The 17,778-nt window shown below is 47.7% G+C and overlaps 1 protein-coding gene across 3 annotated transcripts in view; it reads left to right on the plus strand.

Moving 5' to 3' along the window:
* The window catches only part of Nup154 (nuclear pore complex protein Nup154), a 362,979-nt gene that overhangs the window by 236,416 nt on the left and 108,785 nt on the right, over positions 1 to 17,778 (plus strand). For all 3 annotated transcript variants that reach the window (XM_075869915.1, XM_037431504.2, XM_075869914.1), the window contains exon 9: positions 2,576 to 2,953. In XM_075869915.1, the coding sequence (XP_075726030.1) occupies positions 2,576 to 2,953 (378 nt within the window). The remainder of the gene's footprint in view (positions 1 to 2,575; positions 2,954 to 17,778) is intronic.

Genomic DNA, 17,778 nt, shown 5'->3' on the forward strand with positions numbered 1-17,778 from the left:
AGCGATAAGGGCGGTCTCGAGTTCATTTAAAACGGCAGGGTGCTCATTCGCCGAGGCCGTGGCATAAGCTGCATGAGGCACTGACTCCAAAGTTTTGTCGTTCTCGCAATCCGATTCCTCCAAATCGCTCTCGCCACGCACTTCATTCACAGTGCCCCAATTCGTGCACGGTTCCGGAGTGTCGGCATCACCACCGGCCATAATTAAACCACTGCAACAGATGTCCCTCCTGCTCTTTCAGGTCGGAGTCGACGACGCGCTGCCACATATTGCTGCCGCAGTGGTCCTGTTTGGAAGCTTCAGACTCGGCATTGGGCCCGATGTTGACGAAGTCCGCCTCACGAAAACAGTTTCGCGCACATGTAGCTGTCACCGTCGCACTCGAAATATCCACCATCTCCACAGCTGAATACAGGGACGCCCGAAGCGGCAAGTTGGCTGCTAGACGGTCAACAGCTATGAGGAAGCGCTCCGCAATGCGGCACCTGACGCGCGGATTTCGCTCAAGCCAAGCGGTCACACTTTGGACGTTTTGTTGAGTGACAGGAAAAAAAAAAGCGTGCTAGTCGTCCCATCGGCCATCATGACCATGCACGCACACCAAAAGCGAGCAACACGCGCACACATGACACACATGCCAGAACGCGTGGAACAGCTCTGGGCCCGTTTCCAGTCAGAAAACGAAACTAATTCGAGCCAGCGTGGCGGGCATCGCGGAGCGGTGGAGACAGGCGAAGGGATTGTGATCAAGAGAGGAGAGCACACTTGCGAGAGAAGGGCAAGAAGTTGCGATAAAGAGAGGGGAGGATGCGGTGGGAGGGCGACATTAAAAACCAAAACACACGGGAAGGAGGCAGGTTGGGTAGCTTGCTTGAAAGGTCCGCGAAACTCGCACATAGAAAAACTTGAAAAGAAAAGAGTGCATGGCCCCCTGAATCGGTGTGCGCGGCGGTGTTCGAAGAACCGGCAACCGTGGTCAAAAAATAGTTTCGTTGCGCCGGCGGGTTTGCGTGGCCTCACAAACTTCGATATTTCGCGATTCGTTCTGTGCAAATTAACAGCCGTTTTCACACTTCCGCATGCGCGCGGAAGGCATGCTGAGCCGAGTGCGAAGTGAACGAGAAGTCCTATACACGAAACGAATCGCAAATTATCAGAGTCGGTGAAGTGGTGTACGCGCATGCACTAGATGCAGACTATCGGATACAGTCGGTTGTTGACGATGTTGGCAAACGGTCTGGTCACTCCAGGCCGGTGACGCCAACGACAGTACCAGTGATCAAAAACGGGGTAGATGGCCGACCGGTTTTCGAAAGATCTGTAGCAGTGTAAGCAGCGCCCTTCAAGCAGCGCTAAAATGCTTGGATAGTCTATATGGTAGACTTACTGTCTCATCCGCCTAAGCTACCGCCAATCGTTCACTGTGACGCACACCTTGACATTTCATCATCCACGATGGACTCCTGTATCGTCCGTCACAACTATCTTTCCGGCGGTCACAAGTGGTTGCTTGTGATTTCTCGCCACCTATGTGCCAATATTTGCGACTCTTTTCGCGCGGATCCGCAATGTGGCCACGCCGGTGTGATAAAAAATGCCAGGCCTTCGTGGAAGGTGCAGCACAGTCACAGCGAGAGCTAGAAGAGCGGCCTTTCAGAGCCTTTTCTTAACGCTCATTGGGTAACTACTGCAAGCACACTTGCTTGATACCCACTACGGCCTAATAATTAACATTTTTTGGGTATTAGGCCGGCATTCGCTATGCTATTATACGTCATCCTTCTGAGTAGTGTGGTATCTGCTAAACACTTGCAAGGAATTTCGTGCCAATTGTTCATGCAGCGACTGACCATGATGAGGAATTACGGCGGAAGTAGGTATGCGCCACAGTTTATAGGTGAACAAGAACAAACTTTTGTAATGGGTTGGAGCATTGGACTACTCACTCATTACGCTATTCGCGTTGTGTTACGACTGGTTGTTCTTTCGCTGTTTTAAAATGCTTTATAAGTCATATTAACGCGATTGCTTTCCCAACATCAAGGCTGCTTAAGGAAATTTTGCTAACAAGTTCCAAGCACCGGTGTGGCTCAGTGATAGAATACAGGGTTGGTACCCAGTGGGCCCAGGTTCGAGCCCCACTGTGTCATTGGTGCTAGGTATTTTTTGTTCTAATTTCGTGCAATGTGGTTACGGACACCGGCGGCGGCGGACAACTATTCTTGGGCCGAGTTGTGATCTCATAGCTTTCGCTGTAAAACGTATGCACGCCTCTGGCTGCTACCATTGGTGCGGAATGTACCGCTTTGTCGAACGCTGAAAAAGCCCAACGCACATAGCCAATGGACAAAAGCACCAGCGAAAGAAGAGAAGGAAGAGTGTTGTTGCTGATCATGCTCACTCTGCTTGACAGCTGTTTAGTTTTACCTTTGTGTTTTGCTCAAAGAACGTGTCTTCGGCTCACCGCTAAAGGCGCACTAAGAGTTTTTTTGTTGTTCATCACTAAGTAATAATAGGCACAGTACTATTAGTTATTCACTGAATGATTACATGCATCGCCTTTCCATCTGTCCAGGTGATCAGGGACATGCTTTCCGAGCTGCGTGCCAGTGGTGACAGCCGGGCAGACGGCTCCTCGTATGAGGCAATGCTTGGACTGGCCCTGCGGTCAGACGATGAGACGTTCCACGCCTCACTGTACGACTGGCTGTGTGAGAGTGGCCAGTCGGCACGGCTGCTGAACGTGCGTAGCCCCTTTCTAGAGGCCTACCTGCAGCGTCGGTGTGATGCGGCTGACTTGCTGTGGAAGTACCACGAGCGTGTGGGTAACTACAGCGCGGCCGCTCGCATCCTCGCCAAGCTGGCCGACCGACCAGGCGCCGATGCGAACCTGGCTAAGCGCCTTGAATACCTCGCTCGCGCCATTGTCTGCATCAAGAGTACACACTTTCAGGTGAGCTGTCTGTATTTCAAAGTGGCTTAGCGAATTTCAATATATCATTTCATTTCATTTTTATTTCCGTAAGGAACCCTGAGAGGGTATTATTTAAGGGGTGGGTAACATACAATCGATAGTTTTGTCGCAATGATCAATGTGAAGGTATATTTTAAATATTATGCATGAAGCTTGATAGAGAGGTGGCGATATCGTGGGAAAGGACATTCCAGTCTTTTGCTGCTCTGGAAAAAAAGAAGCAGAAAATGCTTTGGTATGGGCACGTGGGCGAAAAACTTGCAAGTGTAGCATCCTTCTTTTTAACGCACCCTCCATACGAAGCATAGTGGGGACCACCGCAGTTAGCACATTTAGGTTGTGCTTTTGAGGTACACGTTTTGTGCGAATGAGGACCAGCACAGACTTTTTAGTGTACCGGGCCATTGCAATGTCTCGATATATGACCATGCCTCTGGCATTTATAACACTGTGTAGCTGCCCCGACGTACTCGGCCACCGAGTAGATACAGAACCCAAGCGTAACTCGTTTAGGTAATGGTGAATTCTTGGCGAATTGCAAAATAATGGATCGACGACGTACCTCTTTCACCTTGCCGCCATCTTCGGGTGTGTAGGTGGTGAGTCTTCTTGCCGACACGACGCCCTGATTACGTAGGTAGTCTTGTAAGTTTTCATTTGAGTAACTCAGAGGGACATCTTGTATTTTCCCATAGTTTGCTGTGTAAGAGTATGGGACCCAGGCTTCCACGCGTATGCCTGCTAATTCAGTTATCATTAGTAGACGGTTGGCGGCCAGCAGGGTAGACACTGTGACCATCAGGCTTTCATGTTTGTTGAGGTGATGGTTAAGAACTTTCTCTTGAGCCGACGTTACAACGGCTGATGCGACAGTGTTACGGTTGACTTTCCATAAGCTTCCTCCATTCGTGGTAGGCCTGAAGACAACAGGGACGCCAGTACCACTTTTTTTCTTGTAGGATAAAACTGTGAAAGATGCCTGGTCTATATCTTCTGCATTTTCATCTGAAGGATCGGAGCCGTCTTGCTCCTCCCGTAGTCTCCTCTTCGCAGGGCCATGGTCTGTAGTTCCGTCTACAGATGCTGCAGGAGTAGTAGTTGCCGCCGCTGCTATAGATGCGGCGTCAAGTGCATCTGGCGCCGATGTTCCGTGTCGTGGCAGGTAGGGCACAGCCCGTCTAGAAGTCTATTTGACCTGCTTTTCCGGGTGGGTGGGGACCTCTACGTCGTCACGATGTGAGTACGAAGCACAAACAAGTAATACGAACTGTTAGTCTGGGAAAAATAGCGAAAAATACGAACTGATCTAACACAGGCAGTGTTTTAGAACATCATCATCTTTCTCCTAGTAGCGCACTGCAAAGGCTGTGGGTGCTTCCCTGATCTGTACAGCTGCACCGTTATCGGCTGGTCTCTCAATCAACTGACAGGTAAAATCAAAGAAGCTGAAGCTGTAGCTGAAATGGGAAACTTGTGAGTGAGTTCACCATCAATTGCACTGACAGATGAAGAAATGATATTTCTTGGAATGACACCACGTGCAAGATGAGTTGTCTTTTTACGCACGGATAAGATGGATGTCAAAGGCATGCAATGAACAGTTGGAAGTTTAGCACCTACCTTTCTAGACGTGTCTGTCGTCTTTCCCTTTTCATTTCCATATGTGCCACGCTAACACAAGCTAAGTTCATGGATAACCAACTCGCTCAAGCCACAACACTTTTGCCTTTTCCTGGTTCTCTCTCTCCTGATCTTTCGTCTTTTCCTACTACTTTTTGTCTTTACTGTCCTTTTCTCACTTCTCTACGCTTCCACATTTCGTGGCGGCAAGTGTTAACCTTGTGTGGTTGACCAGTCTTGGCTCACCATATATGGTTATAGCAGTGGTGTACGACTGGCGTTGGCAGACTTGCCATTGCACATTTCCTGTCGCGTCCCCTTGTTCGCCTCAATGGTGGGCGGTTGGCATAGCCGCCGAAACAAAAACACACACTATGTTAAGTACATTCATTCCCCAAATCGATCGTACCCTGACAAGGGAACGCACATGAGCACCATTGCAATTTTTTTCCAAGACGCCCGAACATTTTCCAAAATACTACGCTGTGCACAGCGAGCAGTCAAACGAAAAAACCAGAATCATTTCAACATTTCTGGTGGCAAAGAGCCTCGCTGAAAAACTAGCACCAGATTACAAGGCAACTAAGATGGCCAGTGGCTATCTACTTCTTGAGCTCAAAGACAGAACGCAGTATGAAAACCTCTCCAACCTTACATCATTCGGGAACACCCCTGTCGCAGTCACTCCACATAGGTCCATGAACACAGTTCGTGGTGTCATCTCGGATGAAGATCTCCTGAACCTTTCTGAACATGAGCTACTTAGATGGAAAATGTCGTCAATGTACAGTGAATCAAAATATAAAGGGACAACTCAGAAAAGCCAACCAAGCACATAATAGTAACTTTTGAATCAAGTGAACTCCCAGAAACCATTGAGACAGGTTGTATGAAGCTTGGAGTTTGGCCCTATGTACCAAACCCACGCAGATGCTTTAAGTGCCAAAGGTACAGCCACAGTTCTTATATTTGCAAAGGTCAGTCCACTTGTGACAGATGTGCCTTAACAGACTGCGCTTTTGAAGGCCGCGATGTTGCAGCCTGTTGTGTCAATTGCGGCGGCGACCCCCCAGCCTACTCGCAATCATGTGAATCTTGGAAAAAGGAGAAAGAACAAATTTCATCGAAGGTCCGAGAGAACATCTCTTTTAAGGAAGTTAAGAAATGAGTAGCACCATCTTATGGCACCACGTATGCGGATGCGGCGCGTCAGGGGGCAGCATCGCACCGGCCTTCGCCCCCAGCCCGGCCTGCGTCGAGCGAGCCGTCGGCTGCGGCGCCCGCCTTCAAGGCGGCAGTGGTTCGATCTGCTCCACTAACAGGACAACAGAACTCGGCAATTTCAGAGCCGTCTGGTCACAAGGCCTCGTCTCACCAAGCGTGGCCTGAAACTCGAACGACCAGCCTGCATACGGGGGCGTCCAATGCCTCCCAAGAGTCACTGGGCACTATTCCGGTGCCTTTGGCTCCGAAACAGCGGCGCAACTCTGCATTCCCCTACAAAAAAAGAAAACAGAAAATAAAGGGTCCTCCCAAGGACCTATGAGCACTAAATTCTATTACTCGCACACATAGAACACCTTTATTCTTGTTAACATGTCGACACAAATAATGTTTTGGAATATCAGGGGCCTCTTTTGCAATCTAGACGATTTAAATGAGCTCTTATTCTCCTACCAGCCCAAGGTCCTCTGTGTCCAGGATACACATTTGAACTTGGAACACACAAATTTTTGCCGGCGTTACGCTGTGTATAGGAAGGATCGTGAAGAAACTGTTGCTTCATCGGGAGGTGTGACAATAATTGTTAAGTCTGTTTCTTGCCATCGTGTAGTTATCCAAATGCCTCTTGAAGTAATTGCAATCCGTGTTATTTTATCAATAAGCTGGTTACCATCTGCTTCATTCACATACTACCCCCTCACTAAAGTTGAACTGCACAGGTTTATTAACCAGTTTCTTGAGCCCTACATTATTGTTGGGGATTTCAACGCACATAACATACTATGGAGAGTCTCGCGCTGTGACGCAAGAGGTCGCCTTGTGGAGAACATTCTCACAACCTCTGATTTATGCGATGCGAGTATGGCAGGTTCGAGGATATGAAAGCAACCAAATAGCTGCGGCGGTGATGACTTTGGGTCGGCGGTTAACAGTTAAAAGTCTGGAAAATCGGACGCCGAAGGCTATAAGCGTCCGGAATCTCGGACTTTTTAATACATTGACTCTATTGGGAACTTGACGGTGCCACAGGTGAGTCCAGGAAATCTGGCATGTCCGGTATTTCGGGCATCTGGAAAATGGAACGTCGCCTGTAGTTGCGATGTTACTTTTAATGGCGCATGTCTCCTGGACATTGAATTCAAGTGCTTGGGAGGCTGATGTTCTACTTCGTACTTCATCTGTTAACACATAATTCTTTAGAATTCGATGTCCCCTGCTCATAGCATTCACCCCACTGCAGCAGCCACTATAATAATAAATTCGGGATATATTAAGGCCCGTACAGCTGGGATTTTAAGGCTCCTATACAGCCACTGCATGAACCATAAAGCCATGCAATAACATAACCACGGTTTTGGTGCTCTTTAGCCAAACCATGGCTCTTGCGCCACTAAATGCCATACATCATCATCATCAGATCAGCTTGCCAAGTTTCATCAATTTATTCCAATAAATAACACACTTAGATTTAATTGCCACGTCTCCCCTTAAACCTCGCCAAATGTTGAATAAAGTTGTATCCATCCATTCATATCATTGGTCGCAGCCGCCGCGCATAAAACCGTGGTGGCTGCGACACGCATGCCGATGGTGACTGTGAGCTGAATAGGTATGTTGCTAAAGCAGTGGTAGATTAAAGCATATATAAAAAGGCACGAAGTATTTCGGCGTTCCCTTTCATCTTCGCTGATGACTATGGACTCTTGCACTTTGTTTTCAGGTGGCCTAAAGTGAAGCTTTGTCATGCACTTTTGCAGCCGTCTGTTCATGTGCGTTCCCGGAGGAGGTAGACAAGTTTTTTTGGCGCAAAATAATGTTTTGTGCTTATACCATGGCTTGAAAACCAGTCTTGCTAGTTTTTTTTATTAAACAAAACTTCGAGCTATACAAATGTTATTAAGACTGCTTGAAATTCGAATCACTTGGATAATACTGTCCCTTAGAAACAGTGTGTGTATATATATATATATATATATATATATATATATATATATATATATATATATATATATATATATATATATATATATATATATATATATATATATATATAAAAGGGAAAGAAGTGTATACCTAAGGGCTCGTTTTTCCGTGTTTTGACAATATTAATGAGATCTAACAGACGGTAATGCCAAGGAATGTATAGGGGAAGTTATTAGAACCAATGGAATGTAAATAAGAAAATTTTGGGTGAAAAAATAACCAGTCGTGAGCAGGAATCAAACCTACGACCTTCGAATAACGCGTTCGATGCTCTCACCACTGAGCTATCACAGCCGCCTTCCCTCCATCTACTTTTTGGGTTTATATGGGAATTTAGAAGTAGGAGTGTCAGTCAGCGCCATCTATAAGCCAAGCGACGAGTGTGACACACTCTTTTATGCGCATGTGTGGCGTTGCGTAGCACGTGAACTTATTACGAGCGGGCAGCTGATCAATAGTCCCTCGTATACAACCTAATGACATCAAGTCTGCCAGTACGAGACCCTTGTTAATGAATAAGGGAAAGAAGTGTATATCTAAGGGCTCGTTTTTCCGTGTTTTGACTCAATAATAATGAGATCTAACAGACAGTAATGCCAAGGAATGTATAGGGGAAGTTATTAGAACCAATGGAATGTAAATATGAAGAAAGAAAAGTGGGTGAAAAAATAATCAACCGTGAGCAGGAATCGAACCTACGACCTTTGAATAACGCGTTCGATGCTCTAACCACAGAGCTATCACAGCGGCCTTCCCTCCATCCACTTTTTTGGGTTTATATGTGAATTTAGAAGTAGGAGTGTCAGTCAGCGCCATCTATAAGCCAAGCGACGAGTGTGAAACTCTTTTATGCGCATGTGTGGCGTCACGTAGCCACACATGTGCACATACGCATATTGGTTCTAATAACTTCCCCTATACATTCCTTGGCATTACTGTCTGTTAGATCTATATATATATGTATGTATGTATGAAATAGATTATCAGAGTTTTTTTTCTAGTAACAATTTCCTAGTAACAATACAAGGATTACCCGCCCACTTTCGGCGTTTCTCCGTTGCTTCTTTTTTCTTCCTCTTCTTCTTTTTGTCTGTTGGGAGCTACTAGTAAGCCACATTCCATGCACCCTCATGTGGTACATAAAAGACACCAGACATCTTCTTCGAGACATGGCAGATTTGCGTGTGCCGAAAAACTCGTACTTGTTTAACTCTTGATGTCTCTTCATTGTATACAAATATTCCTCACGATGACGGCATAGCTTCATTACAAAACATGTACACAGACCATAGACAATCTAACACCCCAGATTTTTCTGCCATCGCAACTTTGACGAGGATGGTCCTCGAAATAAATTCATTCGAATTTAACCAAGAGTATTTTGGACAAATCAGTGGGACTGCTTTGGGCACCAAAATGGCACCCAATTATGCCAACATATTTATGGAAAAGCTAGAATCCGAATTCCTCGCACAAAGTTCCTTGAAACCACTGTTATACAGAAGATACATAGACGACATCTTTCTTATTTGGACCCACAGCGAGGACAAACTTCTCAGCTTTATCGACACTTACAATGCTGTACATCCGAACATACACTTCACACACACCTACTTGCAAGCAACCGTAAATTTTCTTGATGTTACGATAACGATAGAATAAGACAAGCTTTCTACAACCCTATATCGCAAACCAACGAATCGACAACAATACCTTCATTACCAAAGCGATCACCCACGCCACTGTAAAAACAGTATTCCATACAGTTAGGCTCACCGGTTTAAGCGAATCTGCTCAAGAGACGTTGATTTTGAGACAAGCTCACAGAGGCTAAAACTTATGCTCGATAAACAAAAAAAACCATCCACATGTAATTGATGGCGCCGTTCAAAAAGCGAGAAAACTGAAGCGTGATGACTTACTTATGAAGCGACCACCGCTAGAAGACCCACAACGAACAAACCTCTGCTTAACTTACAGCACAAACTTCCGCAATGTAAGCAAAATCCTTAAACAACATTACAACATTCTGAACAAAGTGAACGTCTCAAACGGGCATTCCCATCCGCTCCTGGCGTCGTTTACAGACGACCACGCAACCTCAAAGACACACTTGTCTACTTTCAAATCAATACCTCACCCCCTGATTATTTATGCCGACCTTGTTTAAAGTCACGATGTCTTGTATGTAAAGACATATGAAAAACACATAAAGCAACCAGCTCACAATACAAGTTTTCGATTAACATACGAGGAAACCTAACATGAGATTCCTCTAATGTGGTATACTTACTCGAATGCAACGTGTGCAATATGCAGTACATCGAACAAACAGAAACACCATTAAGGACTCGCTTCAATAATCATGAAGACATTGCAAAATCATTCCCAAGTCTACCTCTATCAAAAGACTCCGCCTCTATCAAAGATCTACCTCTATCAAAAGATCTCAATCTTCCCGACCTTGCATTCGACAAACTATCAGTAACACTCTTAGAGACGGGATTTAAAGCAAACCAAGAGCGTGAACAACGAGAGTCATACCTTATCCACCGATTTAACACTCCTGATAGAGGAATAAATGAGAATCCGGGTACACTCGCAGCAATTAAAGCATTAGAAAACAATAAGGACAATAATGAAAATAATAACTGAGTTCACGGCACTGCAGCTGCGAAGGGCACTGGACAACTCAAAATATTTCCAAGTGTAACTACTCTTCCTAAGTACAGCTGTCGCCTGTTTCTGTTTTTACCTTACTATCCAATCAATTGTGCCAAGCATGACATGCCCAACAGCAACCCTGTGCACGATCGGGAGGCCCCTACTGCATGCCTGATTCAGAAGGGGGCAAGAATTGACATTGCACCCGCTTGCCAGCCTCTGCGGCAATACGTGGCGCCCCTCTTTGAACGACGAGATGTCTATGAGGCGTTGAGTAGTTAAAGGCTTAAACTTCTTAAAAAAACTCTTTTCTGCCCCACAGAACCGCCAGAGCCCGGAGGCGCCGTCTGGTCGGGAACATTGCGTTAGTGAAAGGAAGGATACACAGACCGCAGACATACTGAAGGTGAAAAGGATAAAAGGGAGAGAGAGGGAGGGGGAAGGGGAAGGAAGTGTGAAAGGGGGCACCCGGGAGAGTCCACCTTATACAGTCGAACCTCGATATATCGAACGGCGCGGCGATCACGAAATAGTTCGATATATCCAGAATTCGATATAAAAAAAAAAAAATGGAGTGCGGGCAATGGAGCGCGGGCAGTTGGGGGTGGCTGAGTTCAATATATCCATTATATGTCAAACTTTGTTCGAAATAAAAAATCAATAATGCATGCGATTTCCCGCGTGATATAGGAACCATTCGATATAGGCAATAATTCGATATATCTGCGTTCGATATATTGAGGTTTGACTGTATTCTGTTTTTATTTTTTCTCATTTTTTCTTTTCTTTATTTATTTCCTCTTTCTCTCTCTCCCTCTCTGATTTAAGATTGTATAAAGCTGAGCACCCACAAGCTGTACCCTCAATCTTGATGAAGGCCAGACTCTGGCTGAAACGTTGAAACAAACCACGTTGTGACTGCTCACGGAGGATCTACTTACAACGCTACGGCCACTCAACCACCATGCCTATATATATATATATATATATATATATATATATATATATATATATATATATATATATATATATATTAAAATAGAGGTGTTGTACGTCGAGAAAGGTTCAGACGCAGTTTGGCAAAACGAGCTTTAACAGGCAGGTCTGGCTAATGGCGAACGGCGTGCGCGAGCTACTACTGCAGCCACCGATCATCATCGTCTTCTTCGTTGCCAGCAGAGCGTCCGTTACTCAGATTCATTAATTCATTACAATTACTCCCTGCGAAATAAGGAGCCATCCTGGCGACCTATGGACAAGTAAACACGGGAGGGTCGTAGCAGGGCTTAAGTCTCGAGACGTGGACAATTTCCTGGCCACGACGACGTTGGTCAGAAGATGGTTCCAGTGGCTCGATGAGGTAATTCACCGGTGACGTTTTTTGTAGCACACGATATGGGCCGTGATACTTGGGGACCAACTTGGTAGAAAGGCCAGGTGTAGCAGAGGGAACATGCAGCCAGACGATTGAATCTGGATCGTAGGAAGTGGTGTTATTTGATGCGTCATGGTGGTGCTTTTGGCGTCCTTGGTCTTGGGTTGTGAATGCTCTTGCCAGTTGGCGGCATTCCTCAGCGTATGTAGCGGCTTGAGACAAAGTCGTGGACTCTGAGGAGTCAGGTTTGTACGAAAGAATGGTGTCCATAGTGCAAGAAGGTTCGCGTCCGTAAAGGAGGAAAAAAGGAGAGAACCCTGTAGTGCTTTGAATGGCGGTATTATAAGCGAACGTGATAAACGGGAGCACTCGGTCCCAATTGGAGTGGTCTGACGAGATATACATAGACAGCATGTCACCAAGGGTGCGGTTGAAGCGCTCTGTCATTCCATTGGTCTGAGGATGATAGGCGCTTGTAGTGCGGTGAACGACGTGGCACTCACGCAGCAATGCTGTGATGACGTCTGACAAGAATACGCGACCACGATCGCTCAGTAACTCCCGAGGTGCTCCATGACGTAATACGATGTTGTGAAGAACGAAAGTCGCAACGTCTTTTGCTGTAGACGAGGGAAGGGATGAAGTTTCGGCATACCGCGTGTGATGGTCGACGGCAACTATGATCCAGCGGTTACCGTCAGCAGTGTTGGGAAGGGGACCATAGATATCGATGCCGACGCGGTCGAATGGTCGAGATGGGCATGGTAAGGGTAGCAAGGTACCGCTGGCGTGACAAGGGGGAGTTTTTCGTCTCTGGCACGTCGAGCAGGCCCGAACGTATTGTCGTATAAAACGGTACATGCCACGCCAGTAATATCGGAGACGTATGCGAGAATAAGTCTTCAGGAAACCTGCGTGGCCACATTGGGGGTCGTCATGAAACGTGGAACAAATTTCGGATCGCAGATGACGTGGAATCACGAGTAGCCACTGACGTCCACCGGGTGCGTAGTTGCGTCGGTACAGCACGTCGTCGCGAGTGGCGAAGTGCTCCACTTGCCGACGCAACGTGCGAGAAGGGGGGGAAGCCGTCCGCCCAGCCAGGATGTCTAGAATCGAAGCAACCCAAGGGTCCTTGCGTTGCTCAGATGGCATGTCGGCGATGGTGACGGCAGTGGCATCACAGGTTAGACTTTCGCAGCAGTCCGGGTCAGGGGGTAGAGGCGAACGGGATAGGGCGTCTGCGTCCGAATGTTTCCGGCCGGAGCGATAGACCACGCGAATATTATATTCTTGGAGGCGTAATGCCCATCGGGCGAGGCGACCACTTGGATCCTTCAATGACGACAACCAGCAGAGGGCGTGGTGGTCAGTCATGACGTCAAAAGGGCGCCCGTACACGTAAGGTCGAAATTTTTCTATCGCCCAAATAATGGCGAGGCATTCCTTTTCGGTGACAGAATAGTTGCTTTCGGCTTTGCTAAGAGTTCGGCTTGCGTAGGCAACCACGTACTCTTGGAAGCCGTCTTTCTTCTGTGCAAGAATAGCGCCTAGCCCGACACCACTAGCGTCGGTGTGGATCTCTGTGGGTGCCGATGGGTCGTAGTGTCGCAGAATAGGCGGCGACGTGAGGAGGCGGCGCAGTTCATTGAAAGAGTCGTCACAGGTGGCAGACCAGCCTGAAAGGTCTCTGGAGCCGGCGAGGAGCTTGGTCAAAGGAGCGATGATCGTCGCGAAATTGCGGACGAAGCGCCGGAAGTAAGAGCAAAGGCCTATGAAGCTTCGGAGCTCTTTCATGGTGGTCGGTTTGGGAAACGCTGAAACGGCTGTAAGTTTGGCAGGGTCAGGAAGAATGCCGTCTTTTGAAACCACGTGGCCAAGGATCGTAAGCTTTCGAGCGGCAAAATTGCACTTCTTCAGATTAAGTTGCAGCCCCGCGGCAGAAATACACGCGAGGACTTTCTCGAGGCGGGTTAAATGGGTTTCAAAATCAGTTGAAAAGACGACAATATCATCTAAATAACAAAGGCAAACATTCCATTTGAGGCCTCGAAGGATAGAGTCCATCATCCGCTCGAAAGTAGCTGGCGCGTTGCAGAGGCCGAAGGGCATCACTGTGAATTCGTAAAGCCCGTCGGGTGTGATGAGAGCAGTTTTTTCACGATCGGCCTCTGCCATGGGTACCTGCCAGTATCCAGAGCGGAGATCTAAAGAAGAGAAAAATTCGGCTCCCTGTAGGCAGTCCAAGGCATCGTCAATGCGTGGCAGCGGATAGACATCCTTGCGCGTGATTCGGTTGAGACACCGGTAGTCCACGCAAAACCTGATGGATCCGTCCTTCTTCTTCACCAACACAACTGGAGAGGCCCAGGGACTGCTTGACGGTTCGAATATGCCACGTGTCAGCATGTCGTCAACCTGTTCATTGATGGCACGGCGTTCGGTAGTTGACACACGATATGGACGCTGCCGTAATGGCGTCTCTTGACCGGTATCTATACGGTGTACAACAGATGACGCTCGACCTAAGGAAGGCTGATTGTGGTCAAACGAGGCTCGAAAACGCTGTAGGAGCTTGATCAGCTGTTTCTGCTGCCCAGGCGTGAGGTTACAATCGATGGACTTGCGGAATACATCCATAGGTTCATTAGCGTCAGTTGCGGGTGTAATGGCACAAGTCGGTAGAAATGGCTTGTCTGGATAGATCGGTTCTTCGAAAATACAATTTAAGGTCTCGAGGCTTCCCAGACACTCACCGCGTAGCAGGATGTACGGGCAAGCAGAAACGTTGCACGCATAAAGTACCGCCGAACCATTGGAAAAGTTGATGACGGCAAACGGGAGGACGATGGTCCGGTGTTGCACACTAGCTATAGTTGGTTGGAACAGGAGCGTCGAGTTAGTGGCAGCAGGGGAAAACACAGGCACTAGGACGGCGGACAACGGCGCGATGCGGACGTCAGCTGCGGCAAACACTTTCGAGGGACTGTGGTGGTCGATATCAAGGCACGGATTCTTCAACGTGAGTTCAGCACGAGCGCAGTCGACGAGAGCCTGATGGGTAGAAAGGAAATCCCATCCTAGTATCACGTCGTAAGATGAACGTGGGAGAACAACAAAGTTGACGGCGTACCAAACATCTTGAATAAGAACGCGTGCTGTGCACTGAGCTGTCGGCGCGATGAAATGGGAGGTGGCTGTACGCAGAGCAAGATTCGTAAGCGGCGTTGTAACTTTTCTCAAATCGCGACACAGTTTTTCACTAATTACAGAAACGACGGCGCCTGTGTCGACAAGTGCACGTACAGCAACACCTTCTACTAGCACATCAATTTCGTTGGTCGGACAAAGAGGAGGTCTTAGAAAGTTCGACGACGACGCAGTTCTTGCCTCCGGAACTGCGGCTGTCAGTTTTCCTCTCGAGCGGGGCTCGTGCGCCGAAGCATCGGGGAGACAGATCGGCGACGGGGTGGTAATGACCGGCGAGAATCGACGGGGCGTCGTGGGGACAATGAGTCGGTGATAGGAGAAGATGGTCGCCGGGGATTCTGGGCAGCCTGGTAATTTGCAGAATTCCCATGGTCTGGAGGCTGGAAGTTGCGACGGCGACAGTAGCGTGCTATATGTCCCACGAAACCGCATGCGAAACAGATGGGTCGATTATCCAAGGTGCGCCATGGGTTAACGACAGAAGGTGCAGGGGGCGAAACGGGATGGGGTGCCGTGTATGTAGGCAGCGTCGTAGGGTAGGAGGACCCGGTGCCCCGGTATGCGCCAGAGACAGGTGGGGCTGGGGGTCTAGCAACGACGGCAGCGTAGGTCAGCGGCGTAGGGACAGGTGGCGATGGAGGCAGTGCTTGCGCGACCTGTGTCTCAATGACCTGGCGTAGACGTGGGTCTAACGAGGTCACTGGCGCGGATGCTTCGGCCACAAGAGAAAGCTGACGCGCAACTTCCTCACGAATGAATTGTTTGATTTGGGGGAGTAAGACGGTCTGATCAGCAGCGACGTCGTGTACGAGGGCGGAAACTTCAGCCGTATCTTCTGCGGCCCTGCGCGTCGAGACACGCTGCTTACGCAACTCGTCGTACTCCTGACAGAGGTGGACAACATCGGTGACGGTCTGTGGATTCCGAGCGACGAGCATCTGGAAGGTGTCGTCGTCAACTCCTTTGATGATGTGTTTGATTTTGTCGCGTTCGGTTAGAGATTCATCGACGCGCTTGCAAAGGGACAAGACATCTTCAATGTAACTCGTAAAGGTCTCGTCCCTGCGCTGGACTCGACTACGGAGACGCTGTTCCGCGCGAAGCCGGCGCACGGCGGGACGGCCGAAGACCGCGGAGATGGTGGTCTTGAAGGCGGACCAGTTGGTAATTTCGCCTTGGTGGTTCTTGAACCAGAGGCTGGCCACATCAGCTAGGTAAAAGCGCACGTTTGTGAGCTGGTCGCAGGCGTTCCACTTGTTGGAAGCGCTTACGATTTCGTACTCGACGAGCCAGTCCTCGACGTCTTGTTCATCGTTGCCGCGAAAAATTGGTGGGTCACGTTGCCGAGGCGCGCCAGTACAGTAGACTGTCGTTGGTGAGGCAGCTTGAGAAGGGCCAGGAGCAGTCATGGTGAACGGTGAGGGTAGCGTCCGATTGCGAAGTTCCAGGTTGATGGGAACCCCGGCTCCTCCACCACTTAAATAGAGGTGTTGTACGTCGAGAAAGGTTCAGACGCAGTTTGGCAAAACGAGCTTTAACAGGCAGGTCTGGCTAATGGCGAACGGCGTGCGCGAGCTACTACTGCAGCCACCGATCATCATCGTCTTCTTCGTTGCCAGCAGAGCGTCCGTTACTCAGATTCATTAATTCATTACAATATATATATATATATATATATATATATATATATATATATATATATATATATATATATATATATATATATATGCGACGCTACGAAATGGAGACACGTCGTTGTCCAGGTGCCATGCGTTTATTCTCATGCACGCGCACTTCCTCTTCGTCGGCTTCTCCTAGAATCACCTTGTTAATGCATCACATTTCCCCCTCCCCTCGAGAAAACCTCAGTTCAGAAGGTACAATATAACGCCGCAGTTTGCTAACATGCGCAATGTCAGAGTTTCTACCTAAAAGTAGCACGGAGCGGTTGATATCATAGTTCACTGTTGAGACCTTGCGTAGAATCTTGTAGGGTCTTTCCATGACCGAACTCAGTTTGCCGTTGTTGGGATGCCATGGTGTCTCGTAAAGGACAAAGTCACCGACTTGGAACTCAATCGGAAGAAATTTTCTATCATAAATGACCTTGTTCTTATTGTGGTAGGCGATAGAATTGGTAACTAAAGTTTTTCGGGCTTCTACGACAGTTTCTTCTCGTTGTTTCATTACTGTAGGATAAGATAGAATTCCATACATCAGGAAGGAAGGTGCGTAGCCGGTCACTTTGCGGGGTGTTCTGTTGTATCCGTCAATTACCTCCGGAAGCAGCTTAGTCGAAGACTTCTGTGGTTCGTCATTGATCTTACATTTAAGTCTCGTTACGATAGTCTGGTTTGTCCGCTCGTTCATGCCGTTGCATCGTGGATGATGAGATGAGGTCAATAGTTGGTGTATATGATTATGTTTTAAAAACTGCTTGAATTTTCCTGCAGTAAATCCTGTTCCACGATCTGAAAGGAGCTTCTGTGGTTTTCCAGAAGAAAAAATTGTTTTTAAGCATGAAATGTAGGCGTCGCTGTTCTCACTTTTATGAGCAAACGCCCATACGTAGCGAGTCGCATGATCAATAACCAAGTGTATAAACCTTTTTGACAAGCCATATTCAGAAAATCCTCCTATGGTGTCTATTGCAAAGAGGTCGAAAGGCTCTTCAGCTGGAGGCAGTGATTCAAGCGTCCCAAACTTTTTTGTTTTCGTCTTTTTGCAT

Source organism: Rhipicephalus microplus, chromosome 7, assembly GCF_043290135.1.
Source record: "Rhipicephalus microplus isolate Deutch F79 chromosome 7, USDA_Rmic, whole genome shotgun sequence".
Classification (NCBI taxonomy): Eukaryota; Metazoa; Arthropoda; class Arachnida; order Ixodida; family Ixodidae; genus Rhipicephalus; species Rhipicephalus microplus.